The sequence below is a fragment of the Orbicella franksi genome, chromosome 14 (assembly GCF_964199315.1).
Source record: "Orbicella franksi chromosome 14, jaOrbFran1.1, whole genome shotgun sequence".
In the NCBI taxonomy this organism is placed as follows: Eukaryota; Metazoa; Cnidaria; class Anthozoa; order Scleractinia; family Merulinidae; genus Orbicella; species Orbicella franksi.
Window position 1 is genome coordinate 6,396,721 of NC_138158.1, and position 21,383 is coordinate 6,418,103.

General features: G+C 39.4%; 1 protein-coding gene across 1 annotated transcript; it reads left to right on the plus strand.

Annotated features, from left to right (window-relative positions):
• The first annotated feature begins 3,499 nt into the window (after positions 1-3,499).
• Positions 3,500-20,404, plus strand: LOC145468604 (uncharacterized). The gene is made up of 6 exons (XM_081452332.1): positions 3,500-4,775; positions 5,266-5,651; positions 12,566-12,855; positions 15,991-16,346; positions 17,170-17,543; positions 18,573-20,404. Exons 1-6 carry the CDS (start codon positions 4,429-4,431, stop codon positions 18,896-18,898), a joined length of 2,079 nt encoding a protein of 692 aa, XP_081308458.1. The 5' UTR covers positions 3,500-4,428; the 3' UTR covers positions 18,899-20,404.
• The last annotated feature ends 979 nt before the right edge of the window (positions 20,405-21,383 follow it).

Sequence of the window (21,383 nt, forward strand, 5' to 3'; positions counted from 1 at the left end):
GTCTTTACGTTTTTACTAAATGGAGGGTTGTACCATATAATGTTTCTTTGTCTGTTGCGTCGGGGGCGTGTTGGTTGATTGTCTTCGTTGTAAATTAGTGTTTCAGAGTATCCGCTGGCTTTCAAAGCAGTTTCGTAGATTGGTTTGGCCTTGTTGAATTCGTGTTCGTTGCATGAGTTGGCGGAAATACGGCGATTGATGGATGCTGGAAGTTGCTTTATTATGTTAGGTGGGTGGTTAGACTTTGTGTTGATGTACTGCGGTTCGTCGTTAGGCTTTCTGTAGGGGCAGTAGGTCCCTTTTGTAAGATCGAAGGTGACGTCCAGGTAGTTAACAATTTTCATGTTAGTCTGTATGGTAATGTTGAGTCCATATGTCTTGAAGCGTCTTGTTATGTCCTTCCTTGTACGGTCTGCTTGAGGTCCAGAGATGTTTTTGAAGATGGCAAGTCCGTCGTCTCTGTAAAGCCCGATGTTGTCTATCCCGTATGTGTTACACAGGTCGTCGAGAATGAATAAGCCTACGAGCTCGCATACTTCGGCTCCGTCGAAGCTGCCCATAGTAACGTCAAAAGAACTGTTGTTTTTCTTGATCCAGGCGGTGTTACTGTCAAAGAGAAGGGATTTTCTTGAATGCATAATATTATGCATTCAAGAAAATCCCTTCTCTTTGACAGTAACACCGCCTGGATCAAGAAAAACAACAGTTCTTTTGACGTTACTATGGGCAGCTTCGACGGAGCCGAAGTATGCGAGCTCGTAGGCTTATTCATTCTCGACGACCTGTGTAACACATACGGGATAGACAACATCGGGCTTTACAGAGACGACGGACTTGCCATCTTCAAAAACATCTCTGGACCTCAAGCAGACCGTACAAGGAAGGACATAACAAGACGCTTCAAGACATATGGACTCAACATTACCATACAGACTAACATGAAAATTGTTAACTACCTGGACGTCACCTTCGATCTTACAAAAGGGACCTACTGCCCCTACAGAAAGCCTAACGACGAACCGCAGTACATCAACACAAAGTCTAACCACCCACCTAACATAATAAAGCAACTTCCAGCATCCATCAATCGCCGTATTTCCGCCAACTCATGCAACGAACACGAATTCAACAAGGCCAAACCAATCTACGAAACTGCTTTGAAAGCCAGCGGATACTCTGAAACACTAATTTACAACGAAGACAATCAACCAACACGCCCCCGACGCAACAGACAAAGAAACATTATATGGTACAACCCTCCATTTAGTAAAAACGTAAAGACAAACATCGGTAGAACATTCCTGAAGCTCATATCTAAGCACTTTCCGAACCAACATAAATACCACAGCCTCTTCAACAAAAACAACGTCAAAGTCAGCTACAGTTGCATGGACAACATGAAAACAGTAATCAACAAACACAACATGAAAATAACAAACGCCGACAACAACGCCAACGCAACCACCGGAGAGCAATGCAACTGCCGCAAAAAAGACCAATGCCCGCTAGACAACAAATGCCTGACTTCCAGTGTAATCTACAACGCACAAGTTACAACTAACAACACAACCAAGAACTACATTGGACTGACAGAAGGAACATTCAAACAGAGATTCTCGCAGCACAAATCCACATTTAAGCACAGAAAACACATCAACAGCACCGAGCTTTCTAAATACATCTGGCAACTACACGACAAAAAACAAGACTTCAACATCAAATGGTCAATTATTAGCCGTGCAAGACCCTACAACAACATTTCCAAACGATGCGACCTCTGCCTCACAGAAAAACTAATGATTATCAAACATAGCAACGACAATCTACTAAACAAAAGATCAGAACTTATTTCTAAATGCCGGCACGAGAACAAATTCTACTTGAAGAACGCTTGACACTTTCTTTATATTGTACTGCACCCACGCAGTTTATACTCGTCCCCGTAATTTCTGTCTTCACACCTATTGTTTTCCAGTATAACTATCACTTATTGTAATGCAACTAGTCCAGCAATTAACCTATTGTTTAATACCGTGTATATATATCTAGTTGATAGGAATGCTTATCATTAAATACTGTCTGATGAGTGCGTAAGCACGAAACTCGGAGTAACAGCAAATCTTGCCTCTTCGTTATTACTCATATATATATATATATATATATATATATATATATATATATATATATATATATATATATATATAAATGAAACGACCAATGGAAAAATTGAGACAAAAATCTAACACATCGGGTCCAGTGTGACTCAGAGAGAGATTTCATACTACAGATATGTCTTGGCGGAGTCGGCGCGGTGGACTAATACTAAATAGTTAGGGCGCTGACCTCTAAATCAAGCGGTCCTGGTTTGGTTCATTGGGTCTCTGCTCTTGGGTAAAACACTTCTAAACAATACCTCTCTCCACCTAAGTGCATTAAAGCTTACAAGCGAATACTGACGAATGGTATCAATCCGTTAGATAGACTGGCATTCCCATCCACGGGGGAGTAGAATAGTAATTCTTCTAGTCGCCTAATGCTACTGAAACTAAAGATGCACCAACCTGATGGAAAACTGGGCTCTAATGTCCAACAATCGAAAAAGGCCTAGCTGAAGTAAAAACAGAGGAAAGACAGCGGCCTGAAAGTAAGTTGCGATGAAGCGGAGTGTTTTTCATTCCGACATCATGAAAAAAAAGTGGAATTATAAAAGAGCTATTTAAAAAAAACTAGCGCATGTTTGCATTAGATTTTGGTGGCAAATAAATTATCGCGAAATTGAGATTTGAAATATTCTGACAGACTCTAAAGTGAGATTTGACAGAATGCTTGAGCTAACACGTCACAGAATCTATTTTGAACTTTGTATCAGGGTGGTAACGAGTTAAATATTTAGGAATACAGACGTTTTTATGTATTTTTTTACTCATTTGCTCGAGAGACCGAATTGGGCATACTGCTTCATGTTTCCAAGAAAATCTGTTTAGAACTCTAAAGCCCCAGCGAAACGATCGCAACATGTCAACGCAACATATCGCAACATTGTTGGACGAAACATGAGGCGCGCGTTTGGTCACCTTGTTGGGATGTGTCGTGTGTTGTTGGCTCAAGTTTGAAAATGGTCAAATTTGAGCAAAGAACACACAACATGTCGCAACAGGATGGCCAAACGCGCGGAAGATGTTGCACCCAACAATGTTGCGATATGCTTGGTTCAGAAATGTCCCTTAAGGTCTCAAAATTTAAAGAAATGAGAAACAGTTTCATTTATTTTGTCATGAGAGGTTTGTGGACTCGGTTATTTTTTATTGTATTAAACAGTAAAATAGTTGAGCACAACAAAAATCATCAGTTTTACAGATATGGGCCTTCAACGTAAGGGGAGATTACGTTTTGTTTCCAAGAGAATACACGAATTTAAATATTTGAAAAAAGATTCCCTATAAACACGAAACACCTTACTCGTTAATTATCCAGCAACAATAGCCCAAGAATAAAAGGAGATCAGAGAGTTTTCAATTTTGTATCGCCCCACAGCTGGTAAATGAAAACAGGCCGAGCAACAACGAAAAAATGGTGGTCTTTTCCGTAGTGTAATGTTGGAGCTGATATATGTTTTTAATTGATAGAAAAGTGATCTTGTGGTGCTCTACTGCTATCAGAATCAAACTGAACTGTTAATGCGCTAAAACCGACTGGCGGAGAAATTGAGACAAAGTTTAAAATATCGGGTCTAGTATGACTCATAGCGATATTTCCTGCTACTCACGATTTCACGGAATTGAAAATAACAGAGAAACCGTGGACTGGTCTAAAAGTGTAAAACGTCCGCGTCTCTAAAGAATTTCGTTGAATATCTTCTAGCTGTCCCTGACGGTACTCTGCAGGTTTTCGGGCTCAGACCTCGCACCAGATCAGTCATACCCACCAAATGACTGGGTATATAGAATTCAAAATGGCCTCCAAGAAACAAAATAAGCGTCAATCTATAACAGGATCTGCCTCCATTCTCGTCCCCAGATTCTTGGATTAAGATCTTCACCAGCCCAACCCTGGTTTCCTTCCAACGATATCCACCGGACCTGAGATTATTACCAAGGGAATATCATCTAAAAGAGAGTTAAATTCTACCCGGATGTGGTATTCACATGTTTCGTTATGTAGAATCTCACTTTTAAATCTCCTTAGGTCCGAGTTAGGTGCTGTGATCCAACGGTTTTAGTTAGAGATCAACTACTGTAATATATATTGAAAGTCTTAGCCAGCCTTCCCTCGTCCCAAGGCCCCGCCGACTATTGGCTGGAAAAGCCAACCGCTGGCTAGCTGGATCGAGGCTCGTTGATTTTCACTTTTCACATAGCACTGCAATCCCGGAAGTGCGAAGTAAGACCAAATAACGTCCAGACTGTTGTAATTCGCTGATTCACGGGTATGGCCGCTAAACAAGAACAAGAGCTGAGTTTATTTGAGTTGGCCAGTGCCAAATTATCCGATGCACAGAAGCTTATGGCAGAAGCTCAAGAATTACTGAAGCAAGACCTCAACAATGCAAGACAAGAAAAGTCAGCCATCGAAGAAATCACAAAAACATTGAATGCAGTACACTTCGCTAGCACGATCAAGTTGAACGTTGGCGGCAAGATTTATGAAACAACACTGGACACTCTGAGAAAGGATCCGGATTCCATGCTGTGTGCGATGTTTTCTGGAAGGTTCGAGTTAAAAGCGAATGAGCGAGATGGAGCATATTTTATCGACCGCGATGGCAAACTCTTCCGGTAAGCCAGTACCAAATCAACTATTAGTAGTTTTCTAATATACACACCACTTTGAACCATCAAATAAAGCACTAGGATTTATCACTTCCTCTTTTGCCTTTCTAACGAAGCTATGGCAAAACGGAGATTCCGTAATAGCTTGATTAACGCGGCTTAATCATGAATATTTAAATTTGTTAAGGTTAATGTCTGGGCCGTCACGCAACGGGAAAACATGCGTAACGACCCTTCCGTGATACTAAGAAACGAAGAAACGAGACGACGAGAAATGCCAATCAGAAAAGACGTCAAGTTTTCCAGCTCTCCACCCCATTCCCTACACAGAGAAAGTGTCGGCTGAAATCCATGTCTTGGTTTGTTGCGGTTTGTTTGTTTTCCGTGAAGGTACCTCCGCAAATGTGAGATTCTTTGCCATTTACTGATGATCACTATTGACTGGTTCAGTTATTTATTTACATTGACTTGAAAATATCATTTTTTGGCCATTCAGGTACATTTTGAACTACCTCCGCAATGGTCAGCTCATTCTAACCGACGCGGAAAGAATTAAAGAAGAACTGCTTGAAGAAGCCAAGTTTTATCAACTTCAAGGTATTATTGAGCAACTGGAAGAAAAAACGCCCACCTCTCCTGGTTTTCTCGGCTCCTCTTTGATAGTAAAGACTGAAACCTACCAGTCAGCTCTTAAGTCATGGTTGCCTCCTAATGCGACATGTTCTCTGTTGTTCCGAGCTTCAACTGATGGTTACACGCCTGCTGACTTTCATCGCTGCTGTGATAACAAAGGTCCTACTCTTGTGCTGATAAAAAGCAGAGAATACATCTTTGGTGGTTACACCTCAAAATCATGGGAATCATGGGAATCATATGAATTAGGTATGCAATTGATTCATAACGTCTATTCCTTAATGATAATTCTCATTCGCACCTTGATTGCAATTCTACGAAGAAAAACTATCGCTTCAGTAGATCACAAACAGATACTTTGAAAGTGAATAATGATCAAATGAAACGGTTTGGCAACCACTGTTTGAGAGAAGAAAAATGAACATGACTTTTCTTATTACAATATCTTTAAAGGCCAAAATCTGCGAACTTGTCGTTTTGAAGCTTCTTTCAAGGCTCACTTAATAGAATAAAAACGTTATCTCAGCAGAAAAAGATCATTCAAATGATATACTTAAATGAAAAAAACTTGAAGCAACAACAACAACAACAACAAATTCGAAGACCCGTAAACCTGCACAATAGGTTCTTTCATTAAGGTGTTACTAAACCGAGGGTTAAAAATTTCAAAGTCTGTTAAAAATGCGTGAAATCGATTGAAACAGATAAAAAGTAAAAAAGTATGTTTGCCAAATTAAAGCACGGAATGCATTTCGCTATGTTTTTGATTCATGTAACTGCCGCCCATATCATTCCATGTACACTTGATACCGCGCTAAAGAAAGGATCTAGATAGTATACATTTGTTTTCTTTCTCACGCCAAAGTTTTCAAAATTATACGCAAACGGGCTAAGGTTTAAAACTCTTAGATTTAAGGCCAATACCCAAGACTATTGCGGCGGATCACCGTGCAAGTTTTCTAATCCTATACATGTGCTATTATACATATCATCTTCGTTAGGTCGTAGAAAGAAAACTATCACCTGACACGGTCGCAGTGGTCAAATAACTTAGTTCCCTCTTTAGAGCAGACATCAACTTACGATAACAACTAGAGACGCGTAGAAAGAAGTCTTTTCGGCTGTTTCCAGGGTTATGATGATTATGGGAAATCATTTCACATTTCAGGTTGGAAGATCACGTACTGCTTTTCTGTGTCAACTACAACCAAGGCCCCGTCCACACGTATCCGGATATTTTTGAATCCGCAACTTTTTCTTACCGGACTCAAAAATTTCCCCGTCCACACGTAGCGTATTCAAATCGAATTCGCCTGTCCACACGCATCCGGTTGTATCCGGATTCACTTTAGAGAAACCAGACCTACATGTTGTGCCGACATATTGGTTTATTGTTCAGTTAGAGACTCGACACGATTTTGCTACGTCATGATCGGATTCGAAAATATCCGGATTCACCGTCCACGCGTTATCGGATTCGTTGCGGATTTTTTTTTTCCACTGTGGGGAGCGGATTAAAAATTATCCGGATTCGCTGCCGAATTCGCCGGATGCATGTGGACGGAAGCTGTATCCGGAAAGAAAAAGTTGCGGATTCAAAAAAATCCGGATACGTGCACGTGTGGACGGGGCCTAAGTTATCATTTTAATGTTGACTAAGTCAAAGAACTTAGCCAATCCAAGCTATGATTTACTAGAATTAACACTGATTCAGACTGCCGGTCATATTTAGGAACCTTGAGGGATACACCATGCAGAACATTTTTTTTTAAGTGTCATAACTCATGGCCTCGTATTGTATGCGCAGCGTTACTGAAACCTTGGACTCGTGTGAATCGCAGAAAGACTACTACTCACCAAGCTTGCTTTGTGAATTGGTTTTGTAGTCACTATTTATATATCAATACTAAAAAATCGATTATAATCGATTTTACGCATTTTTAAAAGATTTTCTAATTTTTTAACCCTTTGAAATGTTTTCCCGTTACTCGGTTTCTCGTTACTTCATTACTCGTTACTTCGTTATTCTGTTTAGTGACACCCCTTTCATTATTATGATTCATCCAATTTGCAAGCTGGTCGAGAGCTCTGTTCTACTGTTCTAAATTTTCTGATTATTGTCAGAGCTTTTAGATTGGAGAATGTCGCCTACCTTTTATTATGGCCTCTTCAAGCGACCATCAACTATGTTTTTGTTTGTTTGTTTATTTGTTTTTTGCAAGAGAGTTGAAGGATTAAAAACGTTATCCCCTAAATGAAGGCCTTATTCCTTAGCTAATCCCTCTTGAGCTATGCAGGGGGTGGTGGCGAGCGAAGCCAGCCAACCCCCCCTATCCTATCAAGTCTTCCGTTTTGCGCTGGCGCCCAGTTTTCCTCGGGATTCTATCCGCGCGTTCAACAATCAAATAAAAATACGAGAAAATAGATAGCAGTAAACAATCTATCTGATCTCCAGGGTCTAGTACTAATAAATTGTTTATTTACACACGACCCCACAAGCTGCAAGCTTAATTACTTATCGTGTTTAAATAAAGGTTACTTACTTACGTACTTAATACTGTGCAGTAACAACGTCTACCCGACTTTGTTTAGTTGATATACACCTGATTGAATTAAGTTTGTCGACAAAAATGCGTAAACTATAAGCATTTCCTGGGAAACGAGTGAACTAGTTGTTTGCATCCTAGAAGACTAGGTGTATGCATGAAAAATTTAACGAGATCAGCACTAAGCCAAGTGAATTACATGCCACTAGGAAAAAGCTTACAAAAAAATGAAATTAAAATAGAATTAAAGTGCACCATCGTAGACTCGTAAGTAACTGGAGTAGTTATTTGTATGCATGTCGTGTAAGTATCTCATTTTAAGTTGGATTAAAAAAAAATCCGGATACGTGCAAGTGTGGACGGGGCCTAAGTTATCATTTTAATGTTCACTAAGTCAAAGAACTTAACCAAAAGAACTTAGCCAATCCAAACTATGATTTACTAGAATTAAAACTGATTCAGAGTGCCGGTCATATTTAGGAAACTTGAAGGATACACCATGCAGAGCATTTTTTTTAAGTGTCATAACTCATGGCCTCTTATTGTATGCGCAGCGTTACTGAAACCTTGGACTCATGTGAATCGCAGAAAAACTGCTACTCACCAAGCTTGCTTTGTAAATTGGTTTTGCAGTTACAATTTATATATCAATACTAAAAAATCGATAATAATCGATTCTACGCATTTTTAAAAGATTTTGTAATTTTTAACCCTTTGAAATGATTTCCCGTTACTCGGTTTCTTGTTACTTCATTACTCTGTTTAGTGACATCCCTTTCATTATTAGGATTCATCTAATTTGCAAGCTGGTCGAGAGCTCTGTGCTCCTGGGAGTTTGCGAAGATTTTCTGATTATTGTCAGAGCTTTTAAAGTGGAGAAGGTCGCCTACCTTCTTTTATGGCCTTTTCAAGCGGCCATCAACTATGTTTTTGTTTGTTTGTTTATTTGTTTTTTGCAAGAGAGTTGAAGGATTAAAAACGTTATCCCCTAAATGAAGGCCTTATTCCTTAGCTAATCCCTCTTGAGCTATATTTGGAGATGGTACCCAGTTCTCCGGCGGACAATGTTACTACGCGCGTTGTGTGGGTGTTTTCGTTGAGGATGTATGATATATGGGGCTATCCATGAGAGCAAACTCCGCGTTACAGGATTGGTTGTTCCTAGACCTTTCTGGGATTTCCGAAACAGGGAGTGACTCAGAAATAGCTTGAGGGAGAATTACCTTGGGAAAACAGATTATATGGGGGATTAACGCTCTTGCCCATCTGCCTCTCTTAATTTATTATAGTAGTTTTATAATTTTCCTTCGTAAGAGCTTTTGGCTTTTGGCTTTTTTTTTGGCTAGCTGGATCGAGGCTCTTATCGTTTCCTCTTTTCTCCTTCGAAGCGGAACTATTCTGAATAGTACGTAAATCAATGAAGCAACCTACATTTACGTTACTTTTTACGGCGTAAAACTTGATTAATTTTTCGTCGTCACGCAACAAGAAAAAAAACGCATGCGTGACGACCTAGCCAGAAAGACGCGTTAGTCGGAGCAGGGATACTCAAGAACAAAGGGAATATTTCTGGGGTGGTAAAAAATTAAGTCGTGATTTAACATTCAAATAAATAGTCGAATGAAAAAAAGTAACCAGAAGTGAAGTGAGCTTTTACAGCCCTTCACCCAGCCCTTCACCCTCCCCATCACCCTCCCCTCCCCCACAACTCTTGTTTGGAGGATAATTCACCATCTCCCGCCCCAACAAAATGATAATAAATAGACGAAAATATCGCTTACCCCAGTACTATCTGTAGGGTATATCTGAGGCCCCGATGGAGGGTCTACTTTGAAACGAGAGGGCTGAAATCCCTGTCTTTTTATAATATATTTATTTTGTTTGTTTGTTTTATGTTTTCGTTAAGTTACATTTTGAACTACCTGCGCGATGGTGAGCTCCGCTGCCCAGATGATGAAGCAATTCGAAAAGACCTGCTTGCAGAGGCGAACTTTTATCAAATTCAAGGGATTGTCACTCAGTTGGAAAGACAATATGTATTTGAATCCTGCTTGATAATAAAGAATGAAACCCACCTGTCAACTCTTTGGTCATGGTTGCCTCCTAATGCGACATATTCTCTGTTGTTTCGAGCTTCAACTGATGGTTACACGCCTGTTGACTTTCATCGCTGCTGTGATAACAAAGGTCCTACTCTTGTGCTGATAAAAGGTGGAGAATACATATTTGGTGGTTACACCTCGAAATCATGGGAATCACCTGGAAGTATGCAATTGATTCATAACCTCTATTCCTTAATGATAATTCTCATTCGCGCCTTGATTGCAATTCTACGTAGAAAACCATTGCTTTAGTAGATCACAGATACTTTGAAAGTGAATAGTGATCAAATGAAACGGTTTGGCAGCCACTGTTTGACAGAAGAGAAATGAACATGACTTTTCTTACTGCAATATCTTTAAAGGCAAAAAATCTGTGAACTTGTCGTTTTGAAGCTTCTTTCAAGCCTCACTTTATAGAATTAGACAGTTATCTCAGCAGAAGAAGATCATTCAAATGATACACTTAAATGAAAAAAAAACTTGAAGCAACAACAACGACAACAAAAAATTCAGAGGGTTAAAAATTTCAAAGTCTTTTAAAAATGCGTGAAATCGATTGAAACGGATAAAAAGGAAAAGTAAGCATGTTTGCCAAGGCACGGAAGGCATTTCGCTATGTTTTTGATTCATGTAACTGCCGCCCATATCATTCCATGTACACTTGATACCGCGACGGAGAAAGGATACGGAGGTATATATTTTTTCTTTCTTACGCCAAAGTTTTGAAAATTATACGCAAAGGGGCTAAGGTTTAAAACTCTTAGATTTAAGGCCAATGCCCAAGACTATTGCGGCGGATCACCGTGCAAGTTTTCGAATCCTGAAATTTGTTATTATACATATCATCTTCGTTAGGTCGTGCAGGGAAAACTATCACCTGACACGGTCGCAATGGTCAAATAACTTAGTTCCGTCTTTAGAGCAGACATCAACTTACGATAACAACTAGAGAAGCGTAGAAAGAAGTCTTTTCGCCCGTTTCCAGGGTTATGATGGTTGTGGGAAATCATTTCACATTTCAGGTTGGAAGATCACGTACTGCTTTTCTGTGACAACTGCAACCAAGGCCCCGTCCACACGTATCCGGATATTTTTGAATCCGCAACTTTTTCTTTCCGGACTCAAAAATTTCCCCGTCCACACGTAGCGTATTCAGATCGAATTCGCCTGTCCACACGCATCCGGTTGTATCCGGATTCACTTTAGAGAAACCAGGCCTACATGTTGTGCCGCCATATTGGTTTATTGTTCAGTTAGAGACTCGACACGATTTTGCTACGTTATCGGATTCGAAAATATCCGGATTCATCGTCCACACGTTATCGGATTCGTTGCGGATTTTTTTTTTCCACTGTGGGGAGCGGATTAAAAATTATCCGGATTCGCTGCCGAATTCGCCGGATGCGTGTGGACGGAAGCTGTATCCTGAAAGAAAAAGTTGCGGATTCAAAAAAATCCGGAAACGTACACGTGTGGCCGGGGCCTAAGTTATCATTTTAATGTTCACTAAGTCAAAGAACTTAACCAAAAGAACTTAGCCGATCCAAGCCAATCCAAACTATGATTTTACTAGAATTAAAACTGATTGAGACTGCCGGTCATATTTAGGAACCTTGAGGGATACACCATGCAGAACATCATTTCTTTTAAGTGTCATAACTCATGGCCTCGTATTGTATGCGCAGCGTTACTGAAACCTTGGACTCATGTGAATCGCAGAAAGACTACTACTCACCAAGCTTGCTTTGTGAATTGGTTTTGTAGTTACTATTTATATATCAATACCAAAAAATAGATTCTAATCGATTCTACATATTTTTAAAAGATTTTCTAATTTTGAACCCTTTGAAATGTTTTCCCGTTACTCGGTTTCTCGTTACTTCATTATACTGTTTAGTAACACCTCTCTCATTATTATGATTCATCCAATTTGCAAGCTGGTCGAAAGTTCAGTTCTACTGGGAGTTTGCGTAAATTTTCTGATTATTGTCAGAGTTTTTAAATTGGAGAATGTCGCCTACCTTTTATTATGGCCTTTTTAAGCGACCATCAACTATGTTTTTGTTTGTTTGTTTGATTGTTTTTTTTTTTTGCAAGAGAGTTGAAGGATTAAAACGTTATCCCACAAATGTAGGCCTTATTTCTAAGCTAATCCCTCTTAAGCTATATTTGGAGATGGCACCCAGTTCTCCGGCGGATAATGTTACTACGCGCGTTGTGTGGATGTTTTCGTGAAGGATATATGAAAATGTGTGGTAAAGCCACCGGGGCTATCCATGTGATCAAACTCCGCGTTACAGGATTGGTTGTTTCTAGACCTTCCTGGAATTTCCGAAACAGGGAGTGACTTAGAAATAGCTTGAGGGGGGATTACCTTGGGTAAACAGCTTATATGGGAGATTAACTCTCTTACCCTTCTGTCTCTTGGTTTATTATGATAGTTTTATAATTTTCCTTCGTAAGAGCTTTGGTGATATAGTTTTACTACTTTTGTTTCATTTTCTTTACTGAGCAGGTTCTTTTAAAGCTATACTAGACAGCCAATCCTTCCTGTTCAAACTGGTTAATCCTTCTGGAAATGAACCGATGAAGTTAACTTCAAGACCAGGTGCAGCTATACGGTGCAGGAGTGACGTGGGACCAGCCTTTGGCAACTCAGCAGGTCACGACCTTATAGTGTGGTATACGCCGTACGGTTCGTGTGTTGACCTAGGTTTTGGCTCTACATGTCCTGAAAACGTTAATAGGAACACTTATTTCACGGGTGGATCCCCATTTGAAGTCAGTGAACTGGAAGTGTTTAAGGTTAACCCGTAGAACTACATCTCACTCGCTTTAGTTAAAAAACGTGTTAATTAATAAGCGGGGTTTTTGAATAAGTATACAATGTATGTTTCAATAACAATAGACCGTGATAGGACTATTTTTTGATATCCTCCTCGGGAGAGGGGTTTTTGTTAAGAAAGTTGGGAGTGAAATTTTAACTTTTTAGCATTGGTTTGGAAAGAGGTTACAATCTTCAACAAACTCAGTAAGTTCTTAACTCATTTATAATTCTTGAAATTAAACAAGAGAAATCAAAAGTGTTAAAAGGGTGGTCTGGACATCTGATCTTTAGATTGTTTTCACACCCTCTCTATTTTTTGACGCACGCGAAAGAAAAAGCGAGCGAAGCAAGCGCGAAGTACGCGAGGGTGGGTGCGGGGAGGCGAGCGAAGCTACCCAACCCCTACCCTGTCAAGTCTCCCGTTTTGCGCTGGCGTCCTGTTTTCTCACGATTCTATCCGCGCGTTGAACAATCGATTAAAAATACGAGGAGATAGAGAGCTGTAAATAGTCTATCTGATCTTCAGGGTTTGGTGCTAATACTGTGCTGTAACAACGTCTACCCGACTTTGTTTAGTTTATATACACCTGATTAAATTAAGTTTGTCGACAAAAATGCGTAAACTACAGGCATTTCCTGAGAAACGAGTGAACTAGTTGTATGCATCCTAGAAGACTATGTGTATGCATGAAAGATTTAACGAGATCAGCACTAAGCCAAGTAAATTACATGCCACTAGGAAAAAACTTTACTAGAAAATAAAATTAAAATAGAATTAAAGTGCACCATCGTAGACTCGTAAGTAACTGGCGTAATTATTTGTATGCATGTCGTGTAAGTATCTCATTGTAAGTAGTGTATGTATTGTGAGAGATAAGTATAGTTAAAATTAGGGTAAGTGTCCAGTTTTGTAAGTAGTTTTCTCCTTTAATTTGTTGTTATAAATAAAACGATTGATTGATTAGAAAATAATTAAGTCTCGCTTACTGCAATCTTCAGCTCGTACCCTTTGTTTTGTTTTGTTTTTTTAATTTTTCCAAGCAGGTGTATACACAAGAAGTTTTAAACTAGGCGGTTTAAGGATAACTCTTCTGATTTTCTCTTCTTTGCTAAAAAATCAACGTGTTTCATAGTATCATAGGTCCGTTAAGCATACAAAGAGCTACAGCTGCTATCTATTCTGCACGCATCGCATGCCTACGATCAAGCCATGTTGGTCCATAAGAACATTAGACTGCGGTGTAACCAAGAAAACATTGTGCACATGGTGATCTTAAACACAGTTTATGGCTATGATGGTATCGATGATTCGTGGGTTGTGATAGTTTAGCCGCCATCGTTCTAGTAAGCGCCGCCGTCAATTAAACGCCCCACTCCTGCTAAATCGAAGGTACATTTTACCACAATTTCTTCTAATCTAGCAATCTGATTTTCTCATTTGCCGTTGTCGATAAGAGTCCAGACAACGCTGCTCGCGTCAATGTGTCCTGCTATTGGTCAAGCTCTGCAAAAATCTTTTTTTATTTTGACGTTCATATTGTGGTAAAAAACAAATTGAATGTGGTAAAAAACAAATTGAATGTGGTGTAGCGTTGTCTGTACTCTTATCGACAACAATATGCATCGTCACAGTGGTCAAAATTTATTTTGGAGTCATTCGGCTGCGCCTTGTGAGTCCACAACATTTTTTACCACTGTGATGACGCATATCGTTGTCGATAAGAGTACAGACAACGCTAAACCACATTCGATTTGTTAAATAGCCCCTATTCTGATCAGCACCCCTTATTTCAATAAGCTCAATATACTCCCGTTTTCCAAGTTCAATGTTTAGTCAGTAGCGAGTTGAGGTTACCGGCTTCTGAGACTTAACTAACGGTAAAAGCGCGCGACGTTTCGACCGAACATGGGTCATTATCAAGCTTAAAAGTGAAGATAAAATTATGCATAAGTATAAATATAAAACAAAGAAGTAACAGTTCGATCGATACGTCGCGCGCTTTTTACTGTGAGTTTTTACTTCAAGCTGAGATTTGCCAGTTTTTTTTTGTTGTTGTTTACAGTAAATTTAACTATACTAGAGAAGATTTAACCAAGTTTACTGTTTATAGTTTGGTCAGATAAGATAAAACAAATAAAATAAGCGCCCCTTCCCAAATCAGGCGTCTATAGTGTCTAATATATAAGCACTCGCCCTTGAGCTCCTAAATTTAATCAGCGTCCCAGTTAGCACATCGAATTTTTACGGTATCGGTAGTAGAGTATCATGATTCCCGGAATTGTTGTGTAGTATATTGTTTTAATAAAGAAAGGAGGAACAGTTTGTAGAAAAAGGAGAAACAGTTTCAGTTCTTCTCGGTTATGTAATATTGGAACTGGTGTCTGTTTTAAATCGAAAGAAAATTGATCTAGTGGTGCTGTATTACTGTTAGAATCAAATTGAACTGTAAATGTGTCGCAAATGACCCGCGGAGAAATAAGGCAAAAGTTTAACATATCGGGTCCAGTGTGACTCACAGCGATATTTCTTGCTACTGACGTAAGTGACGAAACTGCGGACTGGTCTAAAAGTGTAAAATGTTTTCGCGTTTCTAAAGAATTTCATTGAATCTCCTGGCCGTCCGAGACCGTACCCTTCAGATTTTCGATTTCAGACCTCGCACCAGATGGGTCATACTCACCAGATGACTGTGTACTTAGAATCCAAAATGGCCGAGTCGAGAGACAGTAAGGGTCGATCTATAACAGGTAAGATCGTGTTTTATTCGTCCCCTTACTTTCAGTTGAGGGCATTGAAACCTAAAATTGAATTTACGGGGTTTGACTACAGACCTAAAACAGATTATAACAAAGGGAATTTCAATGAGAAGTTAAATTCTAACCGGAAGTGATACTCACGTGTTTCGTTATGGAATACTTCACATTAACTAAAGGCCTTTGGGTGCTGTGATCGAATGGTTTTAGTTAGAGATCTACTAGGTAGTGAAAATATTAGCTTCCCTGTCCACTTTCCACGATGGGTTCGAAAAAGCTGGCCGCTGGTTAGTTGGATCGAGGCTCATTCAGTTTCACTGTACACTGTCACAACGTCCAGACTGTTTTTAAATCGCTGATTCACGGGTATGGTTACTAAACAAGAAGAGGAGCTGAGTTTGTTTGAGTTGGCCAGTGCCAAATTATCCGACGCACAGAAGCTTATGGTAGAAGCTCGCGACTTACTCAAGCAAGACCTCAACAATGCAAGACAAGAAAAGTCAGCCATCGAAGAAATCACAAAAACCTTGAATGAAGTCCACTTCGCTAGTACGATAAGGCTGAATGTTGGCGGCAAGATATATGAAACAACACTGGACACTCTGAGAAAGGATTCGGATTCCATGCTGTGTGCGATGTTTTCTGGAAGGTTCGAGTTAAAAGCGAATGAGCGAGATGGAGCATATTTTATCGACCGCGATGGCAAACTCTTCCGGTAAGCCAGTACTAAATCAACTATTAGTAGTTTTCATAATAATACACAACGCTTTAAACCATCTAATAACACGCTAGCATTTATCATTTTCCCTTTGTCGTTTCTAGCGGATCTTTGGCGATAAGGAGATCTGGGCTGCAGTCTGTAGTGGTTAAGTAAAAAAAGCTTGATGAAAATAAATTGGTCAAAAGCAATGTCTGGGCCGTCACGCAACGGGAAAGATGCGTAACGGTTGTTCCGTGACAGTCCAAAACAAAGAAAACTATCAATCAAAAATGGCATCAACTTTCTGGAGCGGATCCAGGATTTTTCAATGGGCGGGGGAAGGGGTGGTGGGGGGGGGGGGGGTTGTGTGGTACCTTGCGGCTGCAAAATCAATCGGGAATGCCCCCACTGTTCACTAGAAACACTAGCAAAGCCACAAAGTAGAAATCACAATGAAGTATCTGTCCAGAGAGTTTGCCATAATAGTCACAAGCTTTTTATAATTATACATACTTTGTTTCTCCAAAAGGGGGTCCTTCGGTGATACTTTAAAGCAAAGAGACGATATTATGATGACTGTTAATCAGAAATGGCGTCAACTAAGTCTTTTTCAGCTCTCCACCTCCTTCCCTGGCCGCCATTAGGCATGCAGCTAAAAAACTTATCATCATAATTACAACATGTTAAACTTGAACTTAACTGACCCTTCCCCACAAACCAACGTCGTGGAGATAACTCGCCATCCCCTACCCATCCCGAAAATTAATCACAAATTGACTTGTTACAGTGAAAGCTTTGGGCTAAAATTCATGTCTTATTGTTATTGTTTTGCTTGAAGGTACATTTTGAACTTCCTCCGCGACGGTGAGCTTCTTTGCCCGAAGGACGAAACAGTCCGGGAAGAACTGCTTAAGGAAGCCAGGTTTTATCAAGTTCAAGGTATTATTGAGCAATTGGAAGACAAAACACCGACGTCTCCTGGTTTTCTCGGCTCCTCTTTGATAGTAAAGAATGAAACCCACCAGTCAACTCTTCAGTCATGGTTGCCTCCTAATGCGACATGTTCTCTGTTGTTCCGAGCTTCAACTGATGGTGACACGCCTGCTGACTTTCATCGCTGCTGTGATAACAAAGGTCCTACTCTTTTGCTGATAAAAAGTGGAGAATATATCTTTGGTGGTTACACCTCAAAATCATGGGAATCACCTGGAAGTATGCAATTGATTCATAACCTCCATTCCATAATGATAATTTTGATTGGCACCTTGATCGCAATTCTACGTAGTAAAACCATTGCTTCAGTAGATCACAAACAGATACTTTGAAAGTGAATAATGATCAAATGAAACGGTTTAGCAACCATTGTAAGACAGAAGAAAAATGAATTTGACTTTTCTTTATTATAATATCTTTAAAGGCCAAAATCTTCGAACTCCTCGTTTGGAGCTTCGTTCAAGCATCACTTTATCTCACAGCAGATTCTTTACGGCATTTTTGCGGCGAAGGCGAACCGCAAAACAGAATAATAAGGTAATCTCGGTAGAGAAAGATCATTCAAATGATATACTTAAATGAAAAAATCTTACAGCAACAACAACAACAACAACAACAAAATACGAAGACGTGTAAAACTGCACAATACGTTATTTGATTATTATGATTCATCCAGTTTGCAAGCTGGTCGAGAGCTCTATTCTAGTGGGCTTTTGCGAAAATTTTCTTATTAGTGTCAGAGCTTTTAAAGTGGAGAATGTCGTCTACCTTTTATTATGACCTTTTCAAGTGACCATCAACTATGTTTTCGTTTGTTTGTTTGCAACTTCTTGCAAGAGAGTCGAAGGATTAAAACGTTATCCCCCAAGGCCTTAGTTCTTAGCTAATCTCTCTTGAGCCATATTTGGAGATGATACCCAGTTCTCTGGCGGATAATGTCACTACGCGCGTTGTGTGGATGTTTTCGTGGAGGATATATGAAAATGTGTGGTGGAGCCATTGGGGCTATCCATGAGAGCAAACTCTGCGTCACGGCTTGGTTGTTTCTAGACCTTCCAGGGATTTCCGAAACAGGGAGTGACTTAGAAATAGCTTGAGGGGAGATTACCCTGGGAAAACACCTTATATGGGAGATTATCTCTCTTACCCTTCTGCCTCTCTTGGTTTATTATAATAGTTTTATGATTTTCCCTCGTAAGAGCTTTGGTGATATAGTTTTACTACTTTTATGTTATTTTCTCTACTTAGCAAGTTCTATCAAAGCTATACCAGACAGTCAATCCTTCCTGTTCACACTGGTAAATCCTTCTGGAAATGAACCGATGAAGTTAACTTCAAAACCAGATGCAGCTATACAGTGCCGGAGTGTCCTGGGACCAGCCTTTGGAGACTCAAAATGTCACGACCTTATAGTGTGGTATCCGACGTACGGTTCGTTTCTTGACCTAGGTTTTGGCTTTACATGTCCTGAAAACGTTAATAGGAACACTTATTTCGCGGGTGGATCCCCATTTGAAGTCAGTGAACTGGAAGTGTTTAAAGTCAGTATTAGAACTACTTCTAACTCGCTTTAGTTGAAAAACGTGTCAATTAATAAGGCGATTTTAAATATTTATACAATGTGTAATGCCCCAATAACAATAGACAGTGATAGGACAATTCGTGGATATCACCTTGAGAAGGGTTTTCATTCAAATATCGTTAAGACAGGATGCTCTTACAATAATAAATAAGTAAGTTAAGAATGAAATATTAACTTTTAAGCCTTGGTTTAGAAAGAAGTTACAAACAATCCCGTTTTCCAAGTTTAATGTTTAGTGTAACGAGTAAAGTTTACTTTTAAGCTGAGATTTGCCAGTTTTTTATATTTACGGTAAATTTAACTACACTTGTAGAAGTTTCAAGCAAGTTTACGGTTTATAGTTAGGCCAGATAAGATAAAACAAATAAAATATATAAGCGCCTCGTCACAAATAGGCGCCTAGTGTAAAACATCTAAACACTCTCCCTTGAGCTCCTAAATTTAATCGGCGTCCCGGTTAGTACATTGAATTTTTATGCTTTCTGTGTAGAGTATCATATTTTCCGGTATTGTTGTGTAGTATATTGTTTAAACAAAGAAAAAAAAGCGTTTTAGCTCTTTTGGCATGAGATGATAGTGTGGCAGGTCTCTTGTAAACTCAATTATCTTTGCATTCATTAAACAGTAACATAGGTAAACTCAAAAATTAATCAGCTTTTATTTAGCATACAGATATATCGCTAACATGAGAGATCTTATTCGTTAACTATCCTGCGACATTAGCCCCAGCGTTGAATTGAAGGAAGCGACCATTTTTCACTTAACTGCCGTCCCATTGTTGATAAACGAAAGCGGGACAAAAAAAAAATTATGGTCTTCTGTTGCGTAATATTGAAGCTGATGTCTGTTTATAATCGATAAACGTGATCTAGTGTTGTTGCATTGCTGCTAAAATCAAATTAGACTGTAAATGTGTTAAAAAGAAACAGAGGAAAAATAGAGCCCAGTTTGACTCAGAGAGATATTTCTTGCTAGAGGTGTTTTATGTTCTACCGAGGTCGGTGACTTGGGTCATTGGGTAAAACACTATTAAACAACGTCTTTTTCCACCTAAGTATATTGGAAAGGGTCGGGCGAATATGATCATGATTGGTATAAAACCCTACGATGGACTGGTATTCCATCCAAGGGGGAGCAGAATACTAATACTTCTAGTCGCCAATTGCTACTGAAACCAGAGATGCACCAACCTGATGGAAAACTGGGCTCTAATGTCTTTAACCATCGCGAAAGGCCTAGCTGAACCAAAAAAAGGCGGGAAAACAGCGGCCCATACAACAGTCGGAAGGCAAAATGCGATATGGAAGTGCGTGTTTTATTCAGACACCTCAAAAACGGTGAAATTATAAAACAGCTATTTAAAATGTTTGTATTAGATTTTGGTGTCACATAAATTACCGTGAAATTGGAATTCGAAAATTCTGAAAGACTCTAAAAAGAAATTTGACGGAGTGTTTGAGCTAACTCGTCCCAGAATCTTGGCTTTTGTCGACTAGATACACTGGAATGGACACGAGTTAAATGTTTAGGAATACAACTTTTTATGTACTCTTTATTGATTTGTTCAAAAGACCGAAATGGGCCTCCTGCTTCACTTTCCAAGAAAGTCTTCATAAATCTCTAATATCAGTGGTAAAATATATAATGCCCTGTCCACACTACGCTGAACGAATTTAAAAACGCAACAATCACCGGTCATTTTGGCTTTGTGATTAAAGAAAACTCGGGCAGGGAAATCACGTGATTATCCTGACGCCATCGTTTGCAAAAAGCGCCGTTTTCAAAACGTTTTCCGTCCACACGAAAACGCAAAGGCGCCAGCGTTTTCAAATTCCTCCGGTTTGAAGAGCTTTTCGAAAAGCTCCATTTTCGTGACGGGATTACTGTGTACAGTATGCTTAACCGTAGAAATAAAGCTGCGTTTTCAAATTCTTCCGGCTTATTGTGGACGGGGCCTAAGATCGTGACATGCGGAAATTTTTTTTTGAAATACAAAAGGATTACCATACAAACACTATTTCGTGCCACCGAAGTTTGCACGGAAATGCAAATAACGGAGAAACCGCGTACTTTCTGATGAATTCCCAGAACCATCTGGGTTGCCACAATCCCGGAAAAACTACGCAAAACGTCCGGTTCGCAATCGAGTCGATTTTTCTAGTATATAATATTACGTTAATTATTAATTAACGTGCATGTCATGGGTGAATTCACCAAATTTTTTTTGAAGGCCAATACAGCCGACTCACATAAATTCAATTTTCAAACGTGTTTTTGTTTCCTAATTTTTGCACTAATTCACTCTGAATTATTTCGTCAAAGTCCATTAGTTCTGTAACTTGGATTACTGCAATTTAGAAATTTAATGTAAGTAGTTACCTTTCTGACTGAAATATTTTAGTTTTACCTATTGTAAGTTCGCTTGGTGTGCTACACAGATACCAATATCTATATTTGAGGTCCTTTGCTAAAAGCTA

Coding starts and splice junctions, on each gene's coding strand:
- LOC145468604 (XM_081452332.1), top strand. CDS start 4,429: ATGGCCGCTAAACAAGAACAAGAGCTGAGTTTATTTGAGTTGGCCAGT. Junction 4,776..5,265: donor CGCGATGGCAAACTCTTCCG/GTAAGCCAGTAC, acceptor TTGGCCATTCAG/GTACATTTTGAACTACCTCC. Junction 16,347..17,169: donor CGCGATGGCAAACTCTTCCG/GTAAGCCAGTAC, acceptor TTTTGCTTGAAG/GTACATTTTGAACTTCCTCC.